We start from the raw sequence: 26,234 nt of genomic DNA, 5'->3' as shown, positions 1-26,234 counted from the left end.
ACAACTAAGAAATGCCCCCTCAAAAGTTAAGCTACTCACTTACCTAACCTATATCGTGCCGAAACTTGAATATGCTTGCAGTGCATGGGATCCCTAGTATCGGAATCCCATGCAATGTTTCTCTCAAATTTGTTTACGTTGACTTTAGTATAAAGTCAATGTTAACAAACTTGAGAGAATACAGGAAATCTGTTCGTTTTATGTAGTCCAACTTCAAAAGTGGGGATTCGCCGTCAGAGTTGATGTTGGCTAACGACATTCCTTCGCTTGATCGAAGAAGACAGAAATACAGGCTAGATTTTTTACATAATCTAAATAATCACAAATCGCCTCTGGACCCTTGACTACATGTAAGTCATCTCTCCCCGAAGTATACACGACACCATCGTCCGGATACGCTGACACCTATCTATGCTAGGACAGACAGCTATGAGTTATTTCCCTGGACTATTTCTGAATGGAATTCGCTGCCCGCCCCTTACAACATCTTACGGTGTTTTCATGGAAGTTCTTATTGTCCTTTATTTGCATAGAATGTGTTCTCCTAGTGTCAAAATCCCTTGCGTTTGGTGTGCAATTCCCTTGCCTTTTTTTACATCGTTCTGTTTGCACCGTTGATTGATTAAGGTATTGTGTTTTGATCTTTTCCATAAGTGTTTGTGTGAGCTATATATCATTGTAAAGTACAGACATGTACAAGGATAAGCGGACCTGTCTGGCATTTGCCTTTCGCACTAAGTTGCGCCAAAGGAAGACAATAAGATGCCCCTATTCTGCCATTAAACAATACGAATTAACAAAATTTCACTGAATAGCATTTTACTTATGAGAGTTCTCGGGTTTTCCGTGCCAAAACCTCGATATCGTTATGAGCCACGCCGTTACGACCAACTCCGGATTAATTTGTCCTCGACTGGATATTTACTGTGCCTCCAGTGTACGGGACCTAGCGTTTTTACATTTTGCCCCTATCGAAATGCGGCCCCCGTGGCCTGAATTTGATGCTGCAACCTCGGGCTTAGCAGCGCAGCGCCATAGCCGCTAAGCCCACCGCGGTCGGTTGCTTCTTAATTGCTTAGAACACTGCAGCTTATCCTAGTGGAATGAATTTCCAGAATGACTAGTTTCGAGATATGTGGTATCCAATTGGCCTTATTTGTCAACTGTTGTTCCACTTGTTCCACGGGGGCCGCATTTCGATAGGGGCAAAATGTAAAAACGCCATGTCCCGTGCACTGGAGGCACAGTAAATATCCTGTCGAGGACAAATTAATCCGGAGTTGGTCGTAACGGCGTGGCTCATAACGATATCGAGGTTTTGGCACGGAAAACCCGAGAACTCTCATAAGTAAAAAGCTATTCAGTGGAATTTTTTTAATTAGTTAAATCCCTCTCACGGACCAAAATTATGTTACATTCAACAGCTTATTTTTCAAAGTATTGTTTAATGGCTAAATAGGGGCCTCTTATTGTCTTGCTTTAGCGCAACTCAATTTGAGGGCGAAGGACAAATGCCAGAATGCCAGACAGGTCCGCTCATCCTTGTGTATGTCTGTACTTTTTCCTATCTTTAAATATCCGTAGTACTTGAAGATGATCGCCCGCACATAAACGAGATAACAGACAGTCAAATATGATTGATTTAAGCACCACAAGGCCACCCATAATAAACAGCTGTACTTATTGGTTCCTTCGGTCTTGACATCAAAAAAGCCCTGTGTTGCGTGTCCCACAAAAAGGTGTTTCGCCTGCTGTCTATGTAGACTGTGTATGTTGCTCTAATGACGGTAGAGACACCACGGAACTAGTAAAATATGCTCCAGAAAGCCGCCTATAAGCAATATTGGACTAATGTATTCGTCCTTTTTCCATGGTTTCTCGCAGACTGAACGTGTGTTGTGCAAGTGGTGCTCCCAGTTCACGGCTCGTGAAAGCAACTTACGATCCGCTCTACCTCGTCACGCGTAGATGGCTGCATATTTGCACTTCCAGCAACATGGAGTTGCACAATGTCCATCTACCTTAAGTAGGCATACCTTCAGGATTGTAATTCGTACAAAATTCTGGCAATCACGGCATTTATTCCTCACCGCACACACCACTATCCGCACTAGATCGGTCTGTATTTCCCGGCGGCACGTTATTAGGTTGACTCAAAGCGTGAAACGAAATATTACAATGGTAAGACACATTGAAACAATTTTTCGAGCGCAACTCTTAGGCACCCGTTCCTGCTTTCAGCGTCGGTGTGCCTCGGCGTGGTTCCTCCGCAAACGAGCACTGCGAGCACAGCGAAAGACGAAAGCGAACGCGGGGCACAGCGGCAAGTGAAAGAAGGGCGCCAGTGCAGGAAATGGGAGGAGGAGCGGAGGGGAAACAGCCTGCGCATGCGCCGAGTTGCCGGCGGCAAAGGCATCCACAACCGCATGGGTGTGGGGCGTGAGCGCTGAGTGAGCGGTAACAGCTTGTGACGAGGATCACTTCTGCTACAAGGGTCGAGAGCGAGCGGCTACGAGTAAGGCTCGATTCTACGTTATCTTCGGTATTGTCGCCGCTGACACTGGTGGTATGATTTCCCCTCAACGAAGGGCCAACTCTCGTTGTCGGAGGAAAAGCATAGTGCAGCGCAAGGCGGACTGTGCGGCGGCGATGGCTACGACATGGCGCGAGGGTAGCGCATGTCGTCTGCGTGGAAACAAAGCGCGCTACTTACAGCGTTCTCTTCCTAATATAAACCGTGTACCTATATAATTGCATTGCAAGATATCGAAGCGAGAGATGAAAACGCGCATAGAGCTGCACTCACGTTTCGCATTATGGAATATCCTAATAGTCGGTGAATTTTTTTTCGGTTAAAACGCAAATTATTTCAGTTAGAATATTCGTGGCACAAGTAGTTACGCTTCTCAAATATATCTAATTTTCCGCGACCACCTGATTGTGTTAGCGACGTCTATACATTGGCCAAAATAAAATATGCGCTAAATTCAGCCTTTATTACAGGTCTTGTACGTAGCACAGAGGCGAAAAATGTAGACATAGTATGTTTTGGGGCATTCCTAGGAAGGTAATTTCAGGTTTTCTTCCGGGACCACTTCTTTTCAAATATTCCAAAGAAACACTACAATGCGCGCGGTACTACCTTGGTGTTAACTACTAAAGTTTAATTATTAACGTTAAATTATTATTAAAGTTAAATTAAGAAATATTTTGTGAAAGAGGCTTATAACGAAATCATGTCGAGACTATGCAAGAACGCAAGGTTTGACAGAATGGGCGAAATATTTATTTTCTGGCAAGTCTTCATTTCGCAACTAATTTTCCGCTGTACTGAAATTCAAATGGCACCTCACAGACGCAAAAAAGTATGCGCTCAAAATATATGTAGAATATAGTCTGCAAGTAACGCTTATATACGTGCAGCTGTCTCAGCGCCACGCATGAGACAGCTGGCGTGGAATGACCAACCAGACTATGCGATATAGCGGGAGTTCTGTACCTACACAAAATTAATGTCCGGTATATTGGCACTTTGGATTTCAGCTATAATATTTTTTGTTAAACAAATGCATAGAGTACGAGCACTGTAATACAATGGCTCCCGGCCAGCTCCTTGGTGCAAATTGCTGACAAGGGCACAGTTTGGTGGGATTGGACTGTAGTAATCACAAAGTGTCTAGTTCAGTCCAGTCAGAAAGCTAGTCAATTAGCGCTTCATCTCATGCGTGAATCTGTTCAACGTAACTACGTCAGTGCCCGTTCATACTGCCTACCTTACACTGGTAAGGTAGGCAGTATGCCATAATTAGGTGCAATATCCCGATTAGATTATGAGGTTCTACTTGCCAAAACCACTTTCTCATTATGAGGCACGCCGTAGTGGGGGACTCTCGAAATTCGGAACATTTAGGCTTTTTTAACGTGCACCTAAATCTAAGTGCACGGGTGTTTTCGCATTTCGCTCCCATCGAAATGAGTCCTCTGCGGCCGGGATTCAATCCCACGACGTCGTGCTCAGCAGCCCAACGCCACCACCACTAAGCAACTACGGCGGTTTGGTGCAATATTTCATAGCATATCGACAGTGCACGAGAAAACTAGGGGAGGTGCGAGCTGTTAATGCCTTTTGCAGTGACCATTTTTACTTGCTAATCTGCAAGTCGCGATTGCCCGTATCACATTTTTGTACTGTCAGGCTGTCCGCGCGTAGGAAATATTGTTGTCAATTCTAGAACCTGTACTAGCGCAAGCGATAAAGCAGGAACGTTCAACGACTTATGTATGTATAATCCACGCGTCTCAGCATTACATCACATTTCGACACTCAACTGATGTGCTCGCCGTTCTTGCGTTTCTTCAGGAAGCTTCTTAGGTCATGCATTCAGCACTAACATTTTTTTCAGCCTCTAAGCAATGTGACACCTCCGGATGTGATTAAGTGATGCGCGCTTGTAGGTGTAGGTGAAGGTGTTCCTGCTGACTGTTTAATCAGATGGCATGCGCTCTGGAACGTGCATGAGCACCAACAATGACGCTGTGAAGTGCCATGAATGTGACCTATAATTGCTAATAGCCCGCGTGTCTGGCCGGTAGATTTTAATGATATAGGATTGTGCTTTCCGCAATTGTCATGCATTTTTGCAGCGAAGCCATTATGCGCTAGGTTCTGGCTGCTTGTGTGCCTAGGCGAAAAACATGGCGGCCAGCCCAGACCTACAGCATGAAGCAAAACCCTATCACCGGGTGGGCCCAAGCTGCGTTTAATCGCGAGAAGTGTCAGAACGTATCGGGATAAAAAATATCGTAATAGAAAGAGTAAATCCAGCATAGACACGCCATGGGTTCTACAGGCAAACCACGTAAGCTAATTCGAGTTCACTTTCACTCGTGCAATGGGCATGTCGCGTGCGGTGAGGACTGCTGAAGAACAACGCACCTGCGAAGGACAGCCTCGGGACAGAAGCGGTAATTTGCGCGGCGACACCGAGCGGCACGTATTACGGACAAAGATCGTGCCGCCAACGCCAAGCGTACGCACCTTTGGTTGGATCACCCCTACTGACTCCACTTGCATCGTAATTGTGGGTGATTTCAACAAGGACGTGTCTCGGCCAGGTGGAAAGTGGTTCGTGGCGTGCCCACAACACGTCATCGGTCGTGTATAGGTCGCGCATTGGCCAAGAGCCTTTCCAGTGCACCACTAAGCCACTGGCCGTATGTCGTAGCAATCAAAGCGATAGCCACCTTAGTGACCAAATATTAAATTTAAAAAATAAAACAGCAGAAGAATAAAAGAAAACAATGAGTATCAGATATTATTGTGGTGCGCCTCATATTTAATCAACATATTGTCAGCATATTTGTCGCCATATATACAACTCCGTTGGTCATCCCCGGTTACAGAGTAGAATAGTTCTGCAACTTCTTTTTCTTTACTGGGCCGAACGTGACCGTCACATTGTCGGGGCGGTGAATGGATATGTGTGTGAATGACATGCCGCAGGAACGGCGGCGCATCGTGCATGTATGTCAACAGCCTTGATTGAAATTATAGCTGTAACGGTATATAGGAAGCTATTTTTGTTGCTTTGTTGCACCTTCACTATCAGAGCAGAAAATAAACACTGAAATAAATAGATAATTCTTACCACTTCGGCGAGCGTTTCATTTTCAACAAGCTTAAAGCCACTCTTTCTGCATCCGTCGAACGGTTCGATTTCGAGGCAACGCTGCAACAAACCCGAACAATTTGTGAAATACAGACGATATCCAACACTGTCAACTGTACATTTACTTTTAAGGGACACTTCCAGTGTTCTGTACCAAGAGCTATAACAAGTACAAGTACAAATGTGCTGTACTTGTACTTGGTACAGAAGCTTCGCCGTAAATGCCGACCCTCGGTCAGTGATGACGAATGACGGTGCGCCAGGCTGATACTGCTGCTTACTCTTGCCTTAGCACGTGACAATATATATAGTCGATGCTCCATTGGGAGAGGGAACAATGCCACCTGATGTTATGAGCCAGCGTTGCATGCCCAGCAAGAACGGCGATTAAAGACGATGAAGTCAAAGATCTCGCGCCAGCTGTTGAACCGTCCTTCTTGTGTCTGACATTTTCGTGTCTGGCTGCTGATTATATATATATATATATATATATATATATATATAAACGAAAATGTCAGCCACAAGAAGGACGGTTCTCCAGCTGGCGCGAGATCTGTGACTTCGTCGTCTTTAATCGCCGTTGTTGCTGGGCACGAAACACTGGCTCAAAACACCACAAAACACCAGGTGGCATTATTCCCCCTCCCTATGGAGCATCGACTCCATGCTTAAACACAAAACGTACACGGGAACTAAACAAATTAGGTAAGACAAAAAAAGAAAGGAAACGCGCTAGCACACATACAGAAATGCACACGGAAAAATGTGTTCTCAGGTCGGGCACAAAAAAAAACGCTTCGCAATTATCTGGAAGACAACGCGACGACAGCAAAAAAAACAGGTTCTTTCACTAGTACACTTCACCGTGTAAAAAACGGCTTGAGGCGGACGACATGTACTGTCTGCGCGTGGTAAACGGCGGTTGGGCGATGGCAGGTCTACGTCTGCAATCGCTTCGTAGTTCACGTCGCTTACACGCCTTAGTATTGTGTATGGTCCGAAGTACTTGCTCAGGAGTTTCTCGCTGAGACCTCGCCGTCTATTGGGTGTCCAAACCCAAACTTGGTCACCGGGCTCATAGGTAACTTGTCGATGGTGGAGATTGTACTTTATTGCATCTGTACACTGCTGCTGTCTTATGTGCACACGGGCCAGCTGACGCGCTTTCTCGGCGCGCTGAATGTACTCCTCGACGTCAGGAGCTAACTGGTCGAGCTGGTCGGTAGTTTCATATGGAATCATGGCGTCTAGCATAGCTTGGTCATCTCGACCATAAACGAGGCGGAATGGCGTCCATTCCACGCCCTATTTCGTGACGGTTGTCGTCATTTTGCCTACGAGGGGGCACTTGTACAAAAGAAACACAGGTGCTGGCGACAAACCACATCTTCTAGTAGTACCTCAAGCCCTTCGTGACATCATATTAGCCTTCCACGACAGACCGCCTTTGCGGAGCTACAACGACAATCGACGTTGTGGCTCCGCAAAGGCGGTCTGTTTTTCTTCAGTCCAGAGGAATGGCGTGTCGTCACGCGTAAGGCGAAATAGCGGATCTGCAATCTTCGAAAAATTTTCAATTAAGCGTCGATAATATGCACACAAGCCCAAAAATCGTCGGTCACTTTTCTTATCGGTTGGAGCGGGAAAAGCTGCTACGGCAGCAGTCTTCTCCGGATCGGGCCGAACACCTGCCGCGTTTACGACGTGACCAAGGAACTTCAGTTCCTCCTAACCGAAATGGTATTTCTCTGGCTTGAGTGTAAGGTCAGCCGATCGAATGGCTTCGAGTACATTCCGAAGGCGTCGAAGTTGCTCGCCGAAAGTTTCCGAAAAGACAACGACATCATCGAGATAGACGAGGCAGCTTTCACATTTTAGGTCAACGAGAACCGTATCCATCATTCGCTGGAATGTGGCTAGAGCGGAACAGAGGCCGAGAGGGAATACTCTAATTTCGTAAAGGCCGTCCGGAGTCACGAAAGCAGTTTTCGCGCGGTCACGCTCATCTACTTCAATTTGCCAGTACCCACTTTTCAGATCGATAGAGGAGAAATACTTCGCGTGCCTCAGCCTGTCCAGAGAATCGTCGACACGAGGCAACGGGTACACGTCTTTCTTTGTGACGTCGTTTAGCTTCCGGTAGTCAATACAATATCGAAGCGTGCCAGCTTTCTTTTAAACAAGAACGACTGGCGATGACCAGGGACTGCATGAAGGCTGGATTACGCCGTCTTGAAGCATTTTCTTCACCTGCGTTTGAATCGCATGCCGTTTGGTAGGGGAAACACGATAAGGCTGTTGCCGTATGGTGAGCACGTCGTCATAGGTGATGATACGGTGTTTCGTAATCGATGTTTGACGTATCTTCGACGACCGTGCAAAGCAAGAGTGGAACTCAAGCAACCGCTCGCGCAGGGGTGTTTGTTCTCTTCAGGAAGCGTTGGACTAATGTCGACGTTGCGTAGGCGGGCTTCAGCAGTGCCAATTGCCTCGGCACTGCGATCGGGTCGGCGTAGGCGATGACAGTACCGGGGAAAACGTGCCGGTGTTCGTAGCTGAAGTTGGTGACAAGAACCTCACAGTGGCCATCGTGGAAATCGTCAAGGCTTCTTGCTACGCAAACACCATGAGAAAGCAGGAGAGAGCGATTGCTTTCTGCGAGCGCTTCACCGCGTACGAGCCTGTCACATGCCACTTGAACCACGACACTTGCACGCGGTGGTAACGTGACAGCGTCATCGATGACACGAAGACATGCTCGAGGGTGGATGGTGTTGGTCGTCGCTGTGGCGCTCTTTGTCGAGAAAGTGACGAGGCGTTGTCGAATGTTGATGATAGCTCATGCCGTTGATTAGTCTCGAAAACACTGAGGGACAATGCTGAAACTGGCAACAAACGTAGAGCCGCGAATCTGTATTCGTGCCGTGCACATGCCGAGTGGTGTGACGATGTGCCCGCCAGCTGTACGAACTGGCGTTTGATTCCAAGGCGTGGTAACTTTCTTCAGAAGAGAAGCCAGTTTTTCGCTGATTATATAATAATCCGCTCCAGTGTCCACTAAGTCAGTCAATTCACGACAGTGGAGCGGTACAGGAATGTCCAAAGAAATTCTTCCGTAATCAGCAGGTGCTGTCGTCGTCGATGTATCGTCGGTCCGCGTACGCCTCAGTAGGGGTCCTTGAGCACGTCCAGACTGAGCGGTCTCGCTTCAAAACGTGGCTGTGGTCAGTTTTCCCGTCGTGGGCTGGACGACCGAACCTGCACCACGCTTGAATACGTACGGCGAGTCCGAGAAAACCGCCGCGGCGAAGGGAAGCGTGACTGGTGTCGAGCTGATGGAGATCCGCACTGCTGGGCAACGTTTTCTTCAATTTCAGGAGGACGCTGGCCGTACCTAGGTCGCGGCGAGTTCGCTGAGAATACGCGTAGTCCAAGCTCGCGATGGGAGCACTGTCGGTAGACATGCCCAGCTTCGCCACAGTGAAAGCCAAGGGGACGGCGATCAGGTGCCCGCCACACGTCTGATTTCCTTGGTGCCTGTCGGTGGTCCTGGTAATACGAAGAAGCTTGGAAGGGCTCTGGCATGGCCGGGCACGCGGCACGAAGCGGGGAGGGAGGTGAGGCAGGTTGCCTGAAGACTTGCGAATATGACATACGGGGGCTGGCATTTTTTAGCGGTCGAGCTTCTGTGTTGAAGGGTGGTTCTCTTAGCGCATGCCGGACTTCGTCACTGAGAACGCTGGACAAGGAGCTGTGAAGGTGCCGACAGTTTCTGGAGTTTTTCGCAGATCACGGAACGAATGAGCTCTCGAAAGAAATCGACGTGACCCCCGAAAGCTCAGAAGAAGTCCGTAGGTGAGGCAGTGTCCACTTGACGTTCGTATGATGGTGTCTGAGTGTGCTCCATGGTGATGGCTTCCGAAAAAAATTCTGACACAGTCTTGGGAGGACTGCGCATGAGACCGCCGAACAGCTGCTCTTTCACTCCGCGCATCAGGTACCGCACCTTCTTTTCTTCCGACATGCTGGGGTCGGCTCGTCGAAAGAGACGAGTCATGTCCTCGACAAACGTTGCGACACAATCATTCGGGATTTGTATACGGGACTGGAGATCACGCTCAGCTTGCTCTCGGCGGTCAGGGCTCGCATACGTCTCAAGAATCCGGCGTTCGAATTCTGCCCATGAAGTTAGGGCATCTGCACGGTTCTCATACCAAACACGTGCGCCATCGTTAAGGCTGAAATATACGTTTTTCAGTTTGTCTGCGTCATCGCACTTATTGAACGTGGCAACAGGTTCATAGTGCACTAGCCAATCTTCCCTCATGTACGGCGCCGTGGAAGGGATTCGGCGTTCGCGGATTGAGTAGCGTACAATGAATCGGCGTTGTGCCTTCCATACTGGCTGGGGTGGTCGGAGCTGCCATTTTCTCTGGGAAGATTCCAAACTCAGGCGTTTGTCCACGTATCCTTCTGCTGGGGTGGTGTACAGGCGTAACCACCAGTACGGAGCTGGAGCTCCTGCTGCCCGAAGCGGTTTGGTGCATAGATTAGAGTACCCCGCTCCTCCACCAGTTTGTCACGCGCTAAGGCAAGAGTAAGCAGCAGTATCAGCAGCCAGACATGAAAATGTCAGACAAAAAGGACGGTTCTCCAGATGGCGCGAGATCTTTTACTTCGTCGCCTTCAATCGCCGTTCTTATATATATATATATATATATGCATATATTGCCGGCCTTACTCGGCCACAGTTTCCAATGCTGCTTGCGATTACGCTACTTAGCATGGGGTATCGAGTCCATGTAACGCCGCTGGTGAGCCAGCCGAATGCACAACCAGCATTATATGGCGTGTGGCGCTGAGTGTTGCACCAGGGTTGCAGGTCTGGCTAACCATTATCCAGTATCAGCTTACAACATACGGCTGGAGATCATGTACAGTAAACAGCCGCTCTGCCCTAAGATATCAATCGTCGTTGCAGTTGTGCTCTTCGGTCTTCTCGAATGAGTGAAGCTCAACGAGATACCACGTGCATTGCAGGTCTTTGTTGCGCATCTTGCTCGTAGGAGGTCTTCGATGATGATGACAGCGGTATTAGGCACCTCCCTGAACGCCGGGCGACCGGCTACGCATTTGGTGAATGGCTGGCACAAAATTTAGGACATAGTATGCTTTTGGGCCACTTCTACGAAAATTATTGCAGGTTTTCTTCCGTGACGACTTCCTGGATGTGACTCCGATGGATGAGGAATGAGATGCTTCCTCACCCATCATATTGTGACGTGGTGGTGACGTTGAAGAACACAGTAGCAATACTGTGAAAGACAAAACTAACTTTTATTTGGCGAACCTGTGCCCACAAAAACAGGCTACACTTATATCACAACGATAGCGGCGAATACGGTCGGCGTTTGTCGAAAATCTGATCAGCGGGTCAAGCGCGTCGCCTATTAAACATCAGTCGTCGAATGTTCCAGAGTAATTGCTGGGATCCGCGTGCCTTCCACAAAGTTCTACATTATTCGCGTCGCGTACACACGCAATCAGATTACACAAGGCTCGGCCACAGACAGCGGATGGAAGCATCGATAACATTCCAGAAACTTCCGATACATGGAGGCGTGTCCTACGCTGTGCGATAACATTTGTTAGGAGGTGAAACGTGTCCCCCGATAAAGACAAACAAGTACACGTGTCAATGTCGTATATATTGTCACGGCATGTTCTTTTAAGTAAACTCCGCAAGAAGCCTGACAGAAGACCAGTAAGACGGCCAGCCTCAGTTAGACAATCAGCTGGAATCGAGCGCGCACTAGTAGTTCACACTCTTCCTCTTCCACACTTCACCGTGCCAGCGCCGATAATCTCCAGTAAAATCACGCCCCGCATAGAAAGGAACCATCCTGGCAACCTAGGGAAAACAGCATCGTTGGACCGGGGCATGGTTTAAGCCAGGCTACAAGAACTATTTTGCACCCTCGGCAACGGTAAACAGAAGATGACTTGAGCTGCTCAATGACATAGTTCACGGGTGTTGCTTGAGCCATTATGTGGTAGGTGGCATGGTAGTTTGAGAGAAACTTAGTGGATTGTCCTGGAAGAGTGGCCGGGTCGCGAAGCCAAACAAACGTTCCGGGGGAATAGTGGGCACTGGGGGGCGGATGCATCATGGCGAGACTTTTGGCGCCACTGATTGTGGCTGTTGAACGAGCGAACGACCTGGCGACATTCTTGAGCATAAGCAGCAGCTTCTGAAAGAGGTGTCACTTCAGAAGCGTGGGAACGGTAAAGGAGAATGGTGTCTATGAAGCAGGAACGTTATCGACCATAGATAAGAAAGGAAGGACAGAAGCCGGTGGCATTTTGTGGGGCCGAGTTCTAAGTTTGAGTGATAAAAGGAAGCACCCGGTCTCAATTAGAGTGATCGCACGATGCATACATCGCTAGCATGTTACCCAGCATACGATTGAAACGTTCCATCATACAGTTAGATTGAGGATGGTATGCGGAAGCGGAGCGGCGAACGATGTTACCTGCCTTTAGCAGGGCCTCTATAGAATTGTAAATAAAGCATTGGAAACATGGTCACTAAGTAATTCACGTTTTGCACCACGTCAGAATCAGGTGGCGAAAAAGGAAGCAAGCGACGTCTTTCACGGTGGAAGCCGGCAGTGCAGATGTTTCTGCGTATCGTGTGATGTGGCAACAATGATCCACCGGTATCCAGTAAGAGTGCCCGGAAGGTGGCACTCTTGTTTCAACACGGCCGGAAAGTCTTGGCAAGGCAGGGTGAAGGTTGCAGGGGAATAGCAGAACTCTGAGGAGGAGTCTTGCGGCGTTGACACGTAGCGCATGAATGGACGTACTGTTGAATCAGTACATGCCTCGCCGGTAGTATTTGAAACGAATACGAGAGTATGTTGTGAAGACACCAGAGTGGCCGCAGTAGGGGCCTTTGTGAAAAGCTGCGCAGATCTGAGCGCAGATGACGGGAAATAAGGAGGAGCCATCGACGGTCGTCGGTGAGGTCATGCCGTCGATACAATACCTCTTCGCAGGTGCAATGTGTTGTGCTTGACGAGGAATGGTGCGTGAGATACTCAGCTGGGGGATCTTTACACTGCTCGACCGGCATGTCATTGAAGTCAAGAGCTGAGAAATCGCAGGTGGAAATTAGTGAGTAAAAAGGATCAGGAGGCAGCATAGATTGGGATTGGGTGTCTGCCTCCGAATATTTGTGTCCAGAGCGATAAATGACACCGATGTCATACTTTTGAAGGCGGAAAGCCCTTCGATTTAAGTGGCCAGTGGGGTCGTTCAAAGACGACAACCAGCAAAAGGCATGGTGGTCAGTGGCAACGTCAAAATGAAGACCATAAAGGGAAATACGAAATTTGCTTATTGCCTGAACAATCGCCAAACATTCTTTTTTCTTCAGAGAGCTGAATTATGCCTTCGTTAGAGTACGGCTGGCATATGCGACATCATTCTCGTCAAAGTGGCATTTTACGTTGAGCGAGAATTGCCCGAAGTGCGACACCGCTCTCAGTACGACACCGCATCTCAGTACGCACAGTGGGATTAAAGTGGCGCAGTAGTCGAAGGGGACGTGAGGAGCCGGCGGAGCCGGTGAGAGTCACACGAAGAGGACCATACAGGTAAATGCCAACCACTTTAAGTGGCTGTGACGAACAAGGAGCCGGTTGCAATTGTCCGGTTGGAGCTGATGTAGGGAGCTTTCGACGCTGACATTGGGCGCAGGAAGCAACACACCTCTCTACACTGGCGGACAATCCAGGCCAGTAGAAGCAACCTTTGAAGCGGTCATAGGTTTTCTGAAAACCAAAGTGACCAGCAGTCATGTCGTCGTGAGGAGCCTGCAGGACATAAAGCACGTAGAGAGCGTGGCAGGACAGCCACCTAGCGTTGACCGTCAGGGTGATAGACATGACGGTACAGGACGCGGTTGTCAATCTTAAATTGCGTCAGCTGTCGAAAGGCGCGCGTTAGACGGGCGCGAAGCTCCTTGAAGGTGGTCTATGATGCGCCGACAGTAAGAGTCGGCAAGTTAATGACAGTGGAATAATTTGTTGTGTGGAGGCATCTCGTCGACAGTGGCGAACAAGAAAGCATGTGAAGAGGGATCGTGCGAAAGCTTGTCACGGATGGCAGTTTGTTGTGTGGAGGCATCTCGTCGACAGTGGCGAACAAGAAAGCATGTGAAGAGGGATCGTGCGAAAGCTTGTCACGGATGGCAGTTGGAGGTCCATTGCATGGTGTCGTAGGAAGCGGAGAATGAGAAAGCACGTCTGCATCTTGGTGTTTTTTCCGCACTTGTAGGTAATAGTAAAGTCGTATTCTTGCAGACGAAGAATCCACCGACCAAGTCGTCCAGACTAATTCTTCAGCGTTAAAAGCCAGCATAATGCATGATGGTCTGTAACGATCGTAAAATGGCGGCCGTGAAGATAAGGTCGAAACCAAATGATAGCTAGGCATTTCTGCTCCGTGATGGTGTAATTCTTTTCGGCGTTTGTCAGAACACGACTTGCGCATGGGGCGACCCTCTCACCTAAAGTGTCTTCTCGCTGTAGCAGAATGCCACCAATGCCAGACCACTAGCATCCGTATGCAGAGCAGTAGGAGCAGCTTCATCAAAATGGCGTAGTACAAAGGGAACATTAGAACCCAGTAATTTGTGCAGAGGTATGAATCGGTGACGGTAAGGTAAGCCTCGTATGAATCGGTGACGTAAATCTTTGGTCTTTTCGGGACGGAGGAAGTGCCGAACTGCCAAAACCCTGTCAGGATCAGGACGAATGCCATCTTTGCTCGCAATGTGACCTAGTACCTTGATCGTCTTGCTCGCAAAATGGCATTTCTTGTTGGTGTTTAGCTGCAGTCCAGCAGTGGCAAGGCACGTGAGAACTTCATCCAGACGTTGCAGGTGCTGAGATAAGGTTGACGAGAAAACAACAATATCGTCAAGATAGCACAAGCAAGTCTTCCACTTCACACCACGAAGAACGGTGTCAATCATGCGCTCGAACGTTGCGGGCGCATTGCAGAAGCCGAATGGCATGACATTAAACTTGTAGAGCCCATCTGGTGTTGATAACGCTGTTTTCTCTTTATCGTCCTCATGCATAGGTATCTGCTAATAGCCGGAACACAGATCGATGCTGGAGGAGTACGCGGCACCCTGTAGGGAATCGAAGGAATCGTCTATTCGCGGCATAGGGTATACATCCTTGCGTGTGATCTTGTTAAGTGCTCGGTAGTAGATGTAAAATCAAACAGAGCCGTCTTTTCTTCCGAAGCAAAAGAATGGGGGAAGACCAAGGGCTAGCAGAGGGGCATGTTATGTTCCATTGGAGCATGTCGGTGACGTTCTCATCAATGACTTTCATCTCGGCTAGCGATACCCGATATGGGCTACGGCGCACGATGGATGTACCATCTGTCTCTATCCGATGCGTCGTAATCGAAGTCTTTCCCAACGTAGCTGAATGCGCGTCAAACGAAGCTTCATGTTTTTGGAGCAAAGTAAGCAATTGTTGTGACTGCGAAGGGGTCAGGTCGGAACTGATGGTAGCTGCAAGAGCTGAAGGAGATGCGGCTCGTCCCGTACAAGGAACTTCAGAGGAAGCTGGTTTAAAGGCAACAACAGATATAGACTCCGACTGAAGGGCGCAAGCCAATGTAGTGCCTTGAGGGATGAGAATCTTTTCAGATGTCGGGTTTGTAGCGTAGAGAAGTGCAGAGCCATGATCAAACCGAACCAGTCCTGATGCAAAGGCTATCCCTCTTGCGACACAGCGTGCAGATGGTAATACGAGCACGTCGCCGCAGTCAATGACGTCAGACGTGATGGTAACGATGCTTTGATGGCGAGGAGGTAGCGTGGTATCTTCTGCAGCAAGCAAGTGAAGTGGTGAGTCATCTGCACAAGTGAATAGGTCGTGTCGGTCATGTGGAGAACGCGTTGCCCGAAGCAAATGGACGCTGAGGCCGTAGAAAAAAATCTCATCCCAACATGAGCTGTTGGGCACACGAACTGCACATGGTGATAGGTCGAATGGCTGCCGCTTGAGCAGCGAGTAGCGAAGGTCCATCATAGGGAGTCGTAACTTTCCGAAGTCGCGAACACAATTCACTGTGAATAACTGAAACACTAGGACCAGTGTCCATCAAATCTTCTACTTGTACACCTTCTACTACAACCAATATCATATTGCACCGACGCGATGGAAGAATTTCTGTCCTGTCGTTCGATGCAGCTTTTCCTCCAAAAGCTGCACAATTCAGTTTTCCGGACGACGCTCGGCGAATTGAGAAGCAGGTCTCAGTGGGGACGTAGAGCGGCGAAGGGGTGACGGCGAGCGGCGACTCGGAGGATGGTATGTCTGAGCCGTCTCGGATGCTACAGTAGGCGATGGAGAGCGGCCGCGCGGGGGAACATAAGGACGGCTTTGGTCGTGGAAGTTCTCTAGACGTTGGAAAGTAGCTGCGGGCGAAAAGTCATCCCGTTCGTATACGTCATATCCGCGACGCTCGTCTTGCTGGCGCTTGCGGCAAAAGCGTGCTATGTGGCCACGATAGCCGAAGTAGTAGCAGATGGGACGAGGAGGACGCCACTGCGGATAGCTGGTTTGCGCAGGTGCGCTGGTAGTCATGAAACCCATGTGGGCCGGTGTTGGTTTTCGAGGCATCGGTGGAACGATGACTGGAGTAACTGCGGCTACTTGTGCGTACGTTGGTGGTGCCCTAGGTGTTAGAAGGACCGTGTACGCTGAACCAGCCATGGACGCCAAATCCTCGTTCATAACGTCTCGCAGGTTGGTAGCCGAGGCATGAGAAGGCATAGGCTCTGCGGCTAAGATACTGTAGCTCTTCTCGAATTATTGCGCGTATCGTTGCTCGTAACGTAGGGTCGTCGGCTGTAGTGTTTGCAGTGGTGTCTGGCTGCAACCATACTGATTCGAGTTCGTCAAGGCGCTGGCAAATACTGACGATATCAGCGACGGTAGCGGGGTGCTTGATGGCTAAAGCATTGAAAGCAATAGCTCCGATGCCTTTGAGGATATGGCTAACCCTGTGGGATTCGCTCATGGCCGTGTTCACGCGTCGACAAAGAGCAAGCACGTCCTCGATCTACGACGTATAAGATTCCCCGAGTTGTTGCTTGCTAGTGTCGAGCGTCTTTTTTTGCGAGGGCGGAACGAACAGCCGGTGTGCCGAAGATTTGGCGTAGCTGCTGTTTGAAAGCGCCCCAGTTCGTGAAATCAACCTCATGGTTGAAAAGCCAAGTCTTCGCTACTCCTGTCGGATAAAAGGCTACGTGACGTAGCTTGGACGCATCGTCCCGAAGGGCATGCAGGTCAGTGAAAAAATGAAAATAAGAGCAACACAGGAGGAAGGAGAGTGCAGACGTGGAAGCATCGGCTCCGTTTCTTTTTCCAAGCTCCGCTCGCCAATTTCGAGAGTACAGCAAAAAGAAGCGTACCACTGGATCCGCGAAGCTACTGCGAATCTACTGACACCAAGATTCGAGGTGGGGCTTGTATTTTCACAATTTTCCGGAACTTTTTCTGCACTTACACGCAGAGTTGAGCTTAGCAGAGCTAAGCTTAGTGAGGAGTAGGGCCTTTGTTTGGCCTAGTAAGCCCACCTGGCCGCAGGCGTGGCTGATACAAGCATGGAAGATGAAGATTTTGCTGGAAATTAAGGAAACAATACTCAAGACGACTTCGGCTGGCAAGTAATGGCTGGCCGAAGATCACAAGCTAGCACAAAGGCTGCGGACGAGGAGAGCATATTGCCACGTAATCAGCGAGAGCATGGCGTCAAGGGAACCGCCATCGGTGAAATGGTTAAGAATCGGATTATAAAAGCATCGAGGATGCCTCGACTACTTGAGGAGCACAGAAAGATAATTATACGACCTCGAGAAGGGCTTAACTTGAACAACGTGAGCACCACCACGATTGGTTCCGCAGTCATCGAGGCGTCCGGCCTAACGGAAGAGGAGGCCCGTGAAGATGTCTGCCAAAACTTACTGAAATATCATCGCAGTCAGCACACCTAAGCCCGAACATGCTGCGAAGTACGTTAGAATCAAGTCTTTCAGGATTATGGAAGCGGAATACGAGGCAAATGCATACGAAGCGGCACCACATGCCACATGCAAAGGCGTCGTCCGAAGAGTGGACATCAGAGACTCGCAAGCTATGATAAGAAACATCGTGCATGACTTCAACCTGCTTGCGCTGGCTGCCAACCGTATCAAGGCGTCGGGATCGGTTATACAAAAAATGGAGGCTACTTTTCGCTGGACTCAAAGTGCCCAATTTTGTCAGGTGCGGATCCACGCTAGTGAAATGCTACCTTTAAAGGAAGCAATTCGACGTCGGCTTCACCTGCGGAAGGGTCGGGCACCGCTCTGATGTGTGTCCAACACATGACTTTGTTCAGTGCAGGCGTTGTGGAACTCGCAACCCAGAAGATGAACATGTGTGTGTACCGAAGTGTAAATTTTGGGAAGGCGATCACCCTACCGGCGAGAAGTTTTGTAAACAAAGAAACAAAGAGAGCGCAACAGGACTCGGTCGTCAACAAGAGCGCAGTCGGAGGCGCAACAGCTGGCGCTCAACTATCGCCCCGAGGACAGGGAGCACTCACGCTACAGGAGTCGCACCAGACGCAGGCATCCTTCACTGTCCAGGGAGAGAAGGCGCTCCAAGCCAAAGGAAGCGCAGGTTCGCTTCGTACAAAGGGACTTAATACCAGGCGAGAAGAAGGCGCCAGGAACCACCTGGGCTAACAAAGTAAAAGGTATGGCGAGGGTTGCTAGGAACGCAGGACGCAGGAAAAGACATGGCGTTGAAATGCTCGGCAGCCAAATCAGAACTCTTGGTCACTAAGCAACGCAGAAATGGTCGTAAACCAAGAGGTTGGATTCCGGAAGATGAGCCAAGAGTGTGCTTATACACTCATGAAGGATTCACAATCAGGCTAGTTGCAAAAATCAAGGTTCTTGGGTAACACATAGACGGAAACAATGCTAACTATGGAACAATACAATATATCTCGAATAAAACAGATGAAGTGATTAGGTTACTAAGGAGAATTACCAATAGGCGCAGAGGCTTAGGCGAAGACAGCGCTTTGAGGCTAATACACGCCTTTACTCTCTGTCGCTTCACTTATGTGGCTGGATTATTCAAATGGAAGCAGGCAGAACTGAAGAAACTTAATGTGATGCTCAAGAAGCTCGTTAAAGTAGCCCTAGGGATACCCAGTAACGCCGCAACCAACGAACCCATGAGTCTAGGGGTGCACAACACAATGGAAGAAATCGCGGAGGCCCAACAGCTCGCGCAACACGAAAGATTGACAAAATCACGAGCTGGCAGGAACATATTACAGGCAATAGGTGCACAACTGAATACATCAAGGAGCCCAATAGAGGCTGAAGTAGAAATAAGGAGTGACGTTAGGAACAAGATCGGAACCAACCCTCTCGCCAGAAACATGCATCCAGAATATAATGTCGAAAGGAGAAAGGCAAGAGCTAAAGCACTCTTGAATGAAATAGAGCAGCAGAACCAACTGGCAGCTATAGTTGATGCCGCCTGGCTGAAAAGTAAAGAAGCATATACGACCATTGTCTCAAATTATCAAGTGAAGGTCCAAGACGCTATCACTAACAAGCTAACAAGCGGCAATTGCTCTAGCCATCAGGAGCAATAAGCAGGCCAGCATTTATAGTGATTCGAAATCTGCTATAAAGTGTTTTGATAGCGGATACGTAGCTGGAGTCAATCCCAATGTTTCTGAAAACATTGGCATTATGAGAACCGAAATCCGATGGTTTCCTTTGCACACGGGAAAGTGGACGAGACTCGGGTAAACCTCAATGATGTTGCTCATGACTTGGCACGAGGACTTGCTAACCGTGATAGTCACAACCGAGCCGTTCACCATAAAGCCAGGGAATCTAGCGATCATTTAATAACATACACTGACATTACCAAACACTACTATTTAGGACGCAGGAAATTGAACTGGGCTCAGGCAATCTCACTGCGCTCATTGCAAACAGGCACATATCCCACACCGTACACCACGGACTGTAACGATTGTAATGGGTTCATTGGAATCAGACATATGGTTGCGGAGTGTCCCGCGACTCTCCCCAACCTCGTTGAAGAATAGACACAGTGGGAGAAAAGGATTTAAAGCCCATTGCTTCAGGACCAACAAAGGGCCGTCCAGAGGGCCCATGATGTCGCTGCAAAGCTTGGCCTGTCAGTGCCAACGTGGGAGCTTAAGAAGTCGAGCCTGCGGACCTCATTACAATAAAAGTAAATAAATGGAACGGGGGAGGATAACTACGTTTCCGTTGACACGAGGGAAGGAGTGAGATAACGGTCGCTGTGCAGCACTACTGCGTGTGCCGCCATTGTAGCGGGGAAGAGGGCAAGTTCAATAGGGTGTCGGGGGGCACAATCGAGACGCGGCCCGCAAGGAAGGCAGAAAAGCGGCAGCTCTGGAAAGTAACACAGTCACAATATACATATGCAAGGCACGACCCGTTCCGGCAACTTTGTGGTCCAGCTGAGGCACGGAAAATAATTTCTATAAAGAATATACGCGCGTTTTTCGCGAAACAAGTACGTCACAGGGCTTAGATTTAGGGAGCCGGGATAAGGAGCCTCCATGTGGGGCAGTTTTCGAACGTTTAGCGTTCAACTGACGCCATGTCAGCTCGAGCAGATTCCCAGAAGGGGTAATAAGTAACTCACAATGAATACGTGAGTGGCAGGGCGTAGGAAACTGGATTCATTAGTTTTCCGCTCGCCCCCTTGAGGCGCACGCAGAGGCAGCAGCAAGCAGTGAGCCGCGTAAAGGTTGGGTGTGCGAATCTTCAAAACTTTTGAATAACCAATCAAGTAGTGGCTTATTCAATTCGTTCTTCGAGTAGAATAGTCACCATTTCTAAATCCTAATACTTTTCCAATACTTCTCGAATAATAAAAATGTCGACTGCGCCAACGTAAAAATTATATTGGAGCAAAAATGCAGTAAATTTTCGCTACCGCTGGTTTAGTGTAGACATAAAACGTGACTCAACTGTGGAAGTTATGTTCTCATGGCTGCGTACCTCGCTTGCGTAGTCACAATGGACGGGCTGTACAGCAATTCCTCACACGCTGTGAAGAGACTTGTGCATATTAATGAACTACTTTATTTATTCATTTCCTCAAAGGTCTCTGTTGAGACATTACATGAGGGAGTGGGGAGTTAGTGACAAAGAGATACTACAAATTACAAAGAGATATTTCCGATGAGTCGCTTGAATGCAAGTGGGTCGATGATAGTGGCAACTTCGGCGGGCAGGCCATTCCAGTCTCGTGTTGTGCGCAGAAAAAATGATTGCTGAAAAGTAACGGTATGGGCTTGTGGGGGATATACTGTATTAGAGTGACTGGTGCGGGCAATGCGATGTGCTCTTTTTATGTACGGGTTGTCAAAAGGCAAGGAATGAAAGAATTTATGAAAAAGATTAAGACGGGCTATTCTACGGCGTGAGGCTAGAGAGGGTAGGTTTATTTGGGCTTTTAGTGCCGAGATGCTTGTATTGTATTGTTTGTACCTAATGCCATATTTCTGTTTTTAATAAAGAACGTTTGATAACGTACTATGAGCACTGGGTTAGAAGCATTCTTTTTAAATGTAGCAGCTACTTGTTAATGAATATTCGAAAAGTAGCCATTATTCGATTCGATTGGCTTCTGCCACTATTTGTTTCGATTTCAAAAATATCTTTTCGCACCACCCCACAAAAGAGCGACAGAACAGAGGATTATTTGTAGAAAACACTGGGAATAGCTAGTACCCAATATCAAAACAAAGAGAAAATTTTTACGTTGCGGGGCAGCAAAAGAGATCTTTCAGCACTATTTCACTGTGGAAATTAACAGATATGTTTTCAAAGTACTTGTCCACTGAGCACCGTGCAGGCACCTTGCACTGCCATAAGTGATGTTCGCATATAATTCCTGCCACCCTCAGGCGCTGACATGGTGCCGCCCTGAGCGGGTTAGGCCAGGCAAACAATAGAAGCGACCGCGTACGCGGTAATATTTGCAAGTCACACCAAGGGTGGCCAGCCATTGGGCCGTCGTTAAGTTCACGAAGAACTGTGAAGCGTAGGTGTGATGGTATAGTGAGGAGGAGGTGAGAGCCGTTAGGGCACACGCTACGCCGATATAAGGTACCATCTTTCAGGATGAACATGCCCAGCCATTTTCGGCAACAAAACGCAGAAACGAAATGGTTGTTTGGCATCGTGTGGATAGTAAAGAAAATCTAGATATTTTAAACTACCCCTCCCCTCTTTTATCATGGTTCGATGGAAAATATTGGACAATTTCTCTGCTCCCTACCACAACAATATATGCCATATTTCTTTTTGCTTTTTTTAACTACTTGTTGCAGACAGCACACGCCCTTCCACGTTTCTGCCTCTAACAATACACTCTTCCCTCTCCACAGAACGCGAAGTCTGTAAAATAGTAATTTTCCTCATCTTGATATCTTTCAAAACATACCTCCTCTCTGTTCGGAAATTCACATTTTCTCTTTGATTTCTTTTTTTGCTGCACTCTTTTGCTGTATGCTCGTTGATTTTAAGTTTGCTCCATTGCTTGGATGTTTACTATTTTATTGTATATTGTATTTTACAGTGTATTTGTTGTCTTGTAGCTGTCGTTATTTCCTGCGCCCCAACATTCATCGCGGCTTGTTGTTCGGCTACCCAATTTAATAGCTGAACAATAGAGTAATTAGGTAGTGAATTGATTATATAAAGCTTACTAAATAGGTTTACTAGCCACTGCTTCAATAGAAATTCAACATGCGTAATCACGTCTTCTGCTTCGTTTTCGACGATTTTTGTTCTTTTCATTTTGCGGGATACTTCTATATATCCTTCAACTCTGTGCATGCTAATCAAGGTCTTGTCAATTATAACATCCCAATTCGTGGTAAACTGATGAAATGTCATCAATAAAAAACTCTGGTGCTTTTTCAGTCATCGCACTTCAGTTTATGTTATTGCTGATATCGCCGATTTCGATGCTATAATACAATGTTGAAACTCTTACCATGAACAGAGGTGTGGAGTCTTGCCAGACGGCGCACTTGCCTCCCACATTGCCTTGATTTTCTTTACTCCATACTGCTGCTGTCACTGAGAGCGCGACGGCCAGGGTGGTTTTGGTTTTGACGGCGTGTACATATGCCTGCAAAAGAAAAGAAAAATATGTCGACAGTATTTTTACAATGAAACCCATGGATATTACAGATAGACACTTTTGGGCGAGTAGGCCCACTGCGCATATGGTGTTCTCTTCATAACGCTTTGTGCATATGCTACAATAGTGGTGTGTGAATACTGTGACCTGCAATAGCCCCTCGCTTTATAATTCATGAATACATTTAGTGACACCTGCCTTACGAAAGAATATAATCCAGAGCAATGGAAAACGCACCCAAAAGTTTACTTCTTTTGATGTTTTATGTTGTCTCGGGAAAGAAATGTAGCAAAACTATTTTCAGGCGGTATTTACAAGAATAACAAGCACTGGCCAACGTGGAAACCAGCTAACATCAAGCCAGGCACGTCGTCGTCATAAGATCAGCAGTGACCACCTATGGGTACGTCCCACTAAATCCACGGGTCATAGTTATCGTTTCTAGTAGAACGTAGCATGACTCCCGGTCGCAGAAGCGCCGGCCTGGCGCCACCAAAGACAAATAGCGGAGGAAGAGTGGTAACGATTCAGTCTCGCAACGTGGACAACGTTCCTGGGCAACAGTACGTAAGATTTAGTTGGACTGATGGGTGACGTCAGCCACTTGTCGAACGTCGCGGTATGGATCCGTGTATCCCAGAAGGAGCTCTTCAGAAAGGCCCACATGTCCTGAGGCGGGCGAAAGTAGCCTGATGTCACCCGTAACGAAACATCCGTCGTGGTGTCGCTGGTCGTGAAGGCGCTTCCGATTGTCATGGCAAGCAGCAAGCCTACTAAGGGCTATGGGTCGCGCCTAATCAGCCCGGGCAATGGCGTCACGTGTACACTCGCTAGTCGAAGTTGTAAAGTTGTCTTATTTCTTTTCAAGTACTGTTGGCCAATTGGGCCGTTACAGGGGCGGGGTACAAATCTGGCACCAAGCCCATCATTTCTTACATAGTTGCATTGTATAGCTCATACACAAAATTTGTAATCACGGCGTATCATTATACATAACTACAATAAAAAAATCTGACATAACAACCGTCATTTCAAACAAAGCAGCAAAGTGTAGCCGAAAATGCATCAGGATACGACATTGTACAACTTACATGATACTTAGCAATCGTGTGATGTAACGTGATATATGTTAAGTCACATACATCACAAAATTATACATTAGAATACCACATGCTACAACTTACACGAGATATGTTAGATCATGAGGACTCACTTAGGAAATATTTTGTAACGCTGGTTTCAAAATGTTCTGCTGTTTGAGAATCTTATATAGCATCCGGATAATTATTCGTCTTTTATGCTTCTAGGGAAAACAGACCATGCATATGTGTTCACAAGATATTGAGCGACTAGAAACTCTGTGCGGTGGTCAATTCGGAGGCGCCGTACTTGTTGTCGCGGGATTAGGTACTGCCCTGCATCAAAGTTCAATTTATTTAGAAAAAAGCAAAAACATGAATTCTAGCATTGCTATGTGACGGCGTTCCAAGATGGGAAGGAAGGTAAATTTAGTTCTGGCAGCATCTCTATCACAGAATCAGTACGGGAGTGCTTTGAGAGAATAAATCTGGCCGCCCTTCTTGACACCTGCTATATTTTATGAATCGTTTTTGGTAAGAGTCCCATGGGATGCTCGCATATTGCACTGTAGGCCATACTATTTGTAAATGCACTGTTAACTTTACGGAGGCTGGAGCCAGCTATAATTCGCTACGTAGGAACCATAGCTTTATTTCAATCGTAAATCAAATATTAGTGATATGTTGAGTCCAGTTGACGTGTTCAGATATTGTTACTCTTAAATATTTACATGTCTAAACGGTAGCTAGTACAGTGGAAATTTAGGACGTGCTTAACCTTGTTTGTAACGCGTAAACTACTGTTTCTTTATTTACTTTTGTCTTCCAAGTTTCGCACCATTCTTCAATTATGCCAGTGCCTCCATAGTGGTCTTATTTCTCGATAATTTATACAGATATCGCCGAGCAATCGTACAGTAAAGTTCTTATTATCATCCGAACAAATATCGTTAACGTAAACTAGAAAAATTATCGTTCCAAAGACAGACCCTTGAGGGACGTCTGAATTTACAAATGAGCGATCGGATTGGTAGCCATTTATGCCCACGTAACTCCGTCCAACTTCACAGATATGAGCTGATCCAATCCGCTATAATGTTATTTATTCCAAGCTGTTTCCATTTCATAAGTCGTTATGAGGCACCCTATCGGAAGCTTTTGGGAAAGCGAGGTGTATTGCATGAATATGTTTTTCTTTATCTATTGCTTTTTAAAAGTCATGGATGGTTTCAACGAGCTGCCTGACAGTTGACAGTTTTCGCCGGAAGCGATGTTGGTTCGAATGTAGTACATTCATATAGATGTTACGTATCGGGATAACTTTTGCAACGAGCCAGTCATCTGGGAGCCGTTCTTGTTGCAATAATGCGTTAAAGATAATTCCCAGGTTTCGAAAAGCCATTTAGTGTATATTCGCAATAAGGCATCTGGAATTCCATCCGCACCCACAGATATTTGTTCTTTAATGTTTATCAGTAGCGGCAGTATTCCCTCATAGCTAACTCCTACTTCTGGCATATCTGACACGTCTGAAAATGATGTTACTGTAGTTGGAGCAGACAGAGCGGAAGAACTTATTATGGTAAGACAATTTCCGAATAGTCGGTTATGATTTTATCGTTAACAATGCTGTATTGGCTTTGAGTGGTCTGCGACAAGCGATTCCTTAACTGAAAATGAAGTTCATGAGTGTGTCCTCGTAATACTTTTTTGCTTGTTTCAGCTTTTTGCGTCAGACGAACAATCTCTCGCGTTATCTAGGAATTACGCACTTTCTTTTTCCTAATGGTACAGATGAGTGTGCAAAGTGGAAGATAACGGTTTTGAATCTTTCCCACAACGCATGGACGTCATCGTCAGAACTCAGACTTTCTAGATGAAACGACAAATAGTTAATTATGCTCGTGTCGTCAGCTTTAACAAAACTGGGGACGTACGCTCTGCATTCTTGTAACATTTGTTGCGGGAACCTTGCTTTTGATTTGTACAAATACAAGTTGATGGTCTGATATGCCGTGTTCAACTGTTACTTGATAATTTTAAACTGTCCGTCAAGTTCATAATTTGTTATGAAGCACCCTCGAAAGCTTTTGAGAAATCAAGCCGTATCGCATCAACCTTTTTTTCGCTATCTACTCGTTTTGAAAAGTGAATGCTTTCAACCA

At 47.3% G+C, this 26,234-nt stretch overlaps 1 protein-coding gene across 10 annotated transcripts in view; it reads right to left on the bottom strand.

The window, feature by feature from the left end:
• LOC142557006 (uncharacterized) overlaps nucleotides 1-26,234 on the bottom strand; it is a 304,338-nt gene that overhangs the window by 85,980 nt on the left and 192,124 nt on the right. For 9 of the 10 annotated variants that reach the window (XM_075668534.1, XM_075668535.1, XM_075668536.1 and 6 more), the window contains 2 exons: nucleotides 22,841-22,978; nucleotides 5,649-5,729 (listed from right to left, as the gene is read on the bottom strand). In XM_075668534.1, the coding sequence (XP_075524649.1) occupies nucleotides 5,649-5,729; nucleotides 22,841-22,978 (219 nt within the window). The remainder of the gene's footprint in view (nucleotides 1-5,648; nucleotides 5,730-22,840; nucleotides 22,979-26,234) is intronic. The other variant, XM_075668538.1, reaches the window with a different exon arrangement.

Source organism: Dermacentor variabilis, chromosome 9, assembly GCF_050947875.1.
Source record: "Dermacentor variabilis isolate Ectoservices chromosome 9, ASM5094787v1, whole genome shotgun sequence".
Lineage (NCBI taxonomy): Eukaryota > Metazoa > Arthropoda > Arachnida > Ixodida > Ixodidae > Dermacentor > Dermacentor variabilis.
Note: the sequence above shows the minus strand (reverse complement) of the source record. Positions and strands in the feature narration are given on the sequence as shown.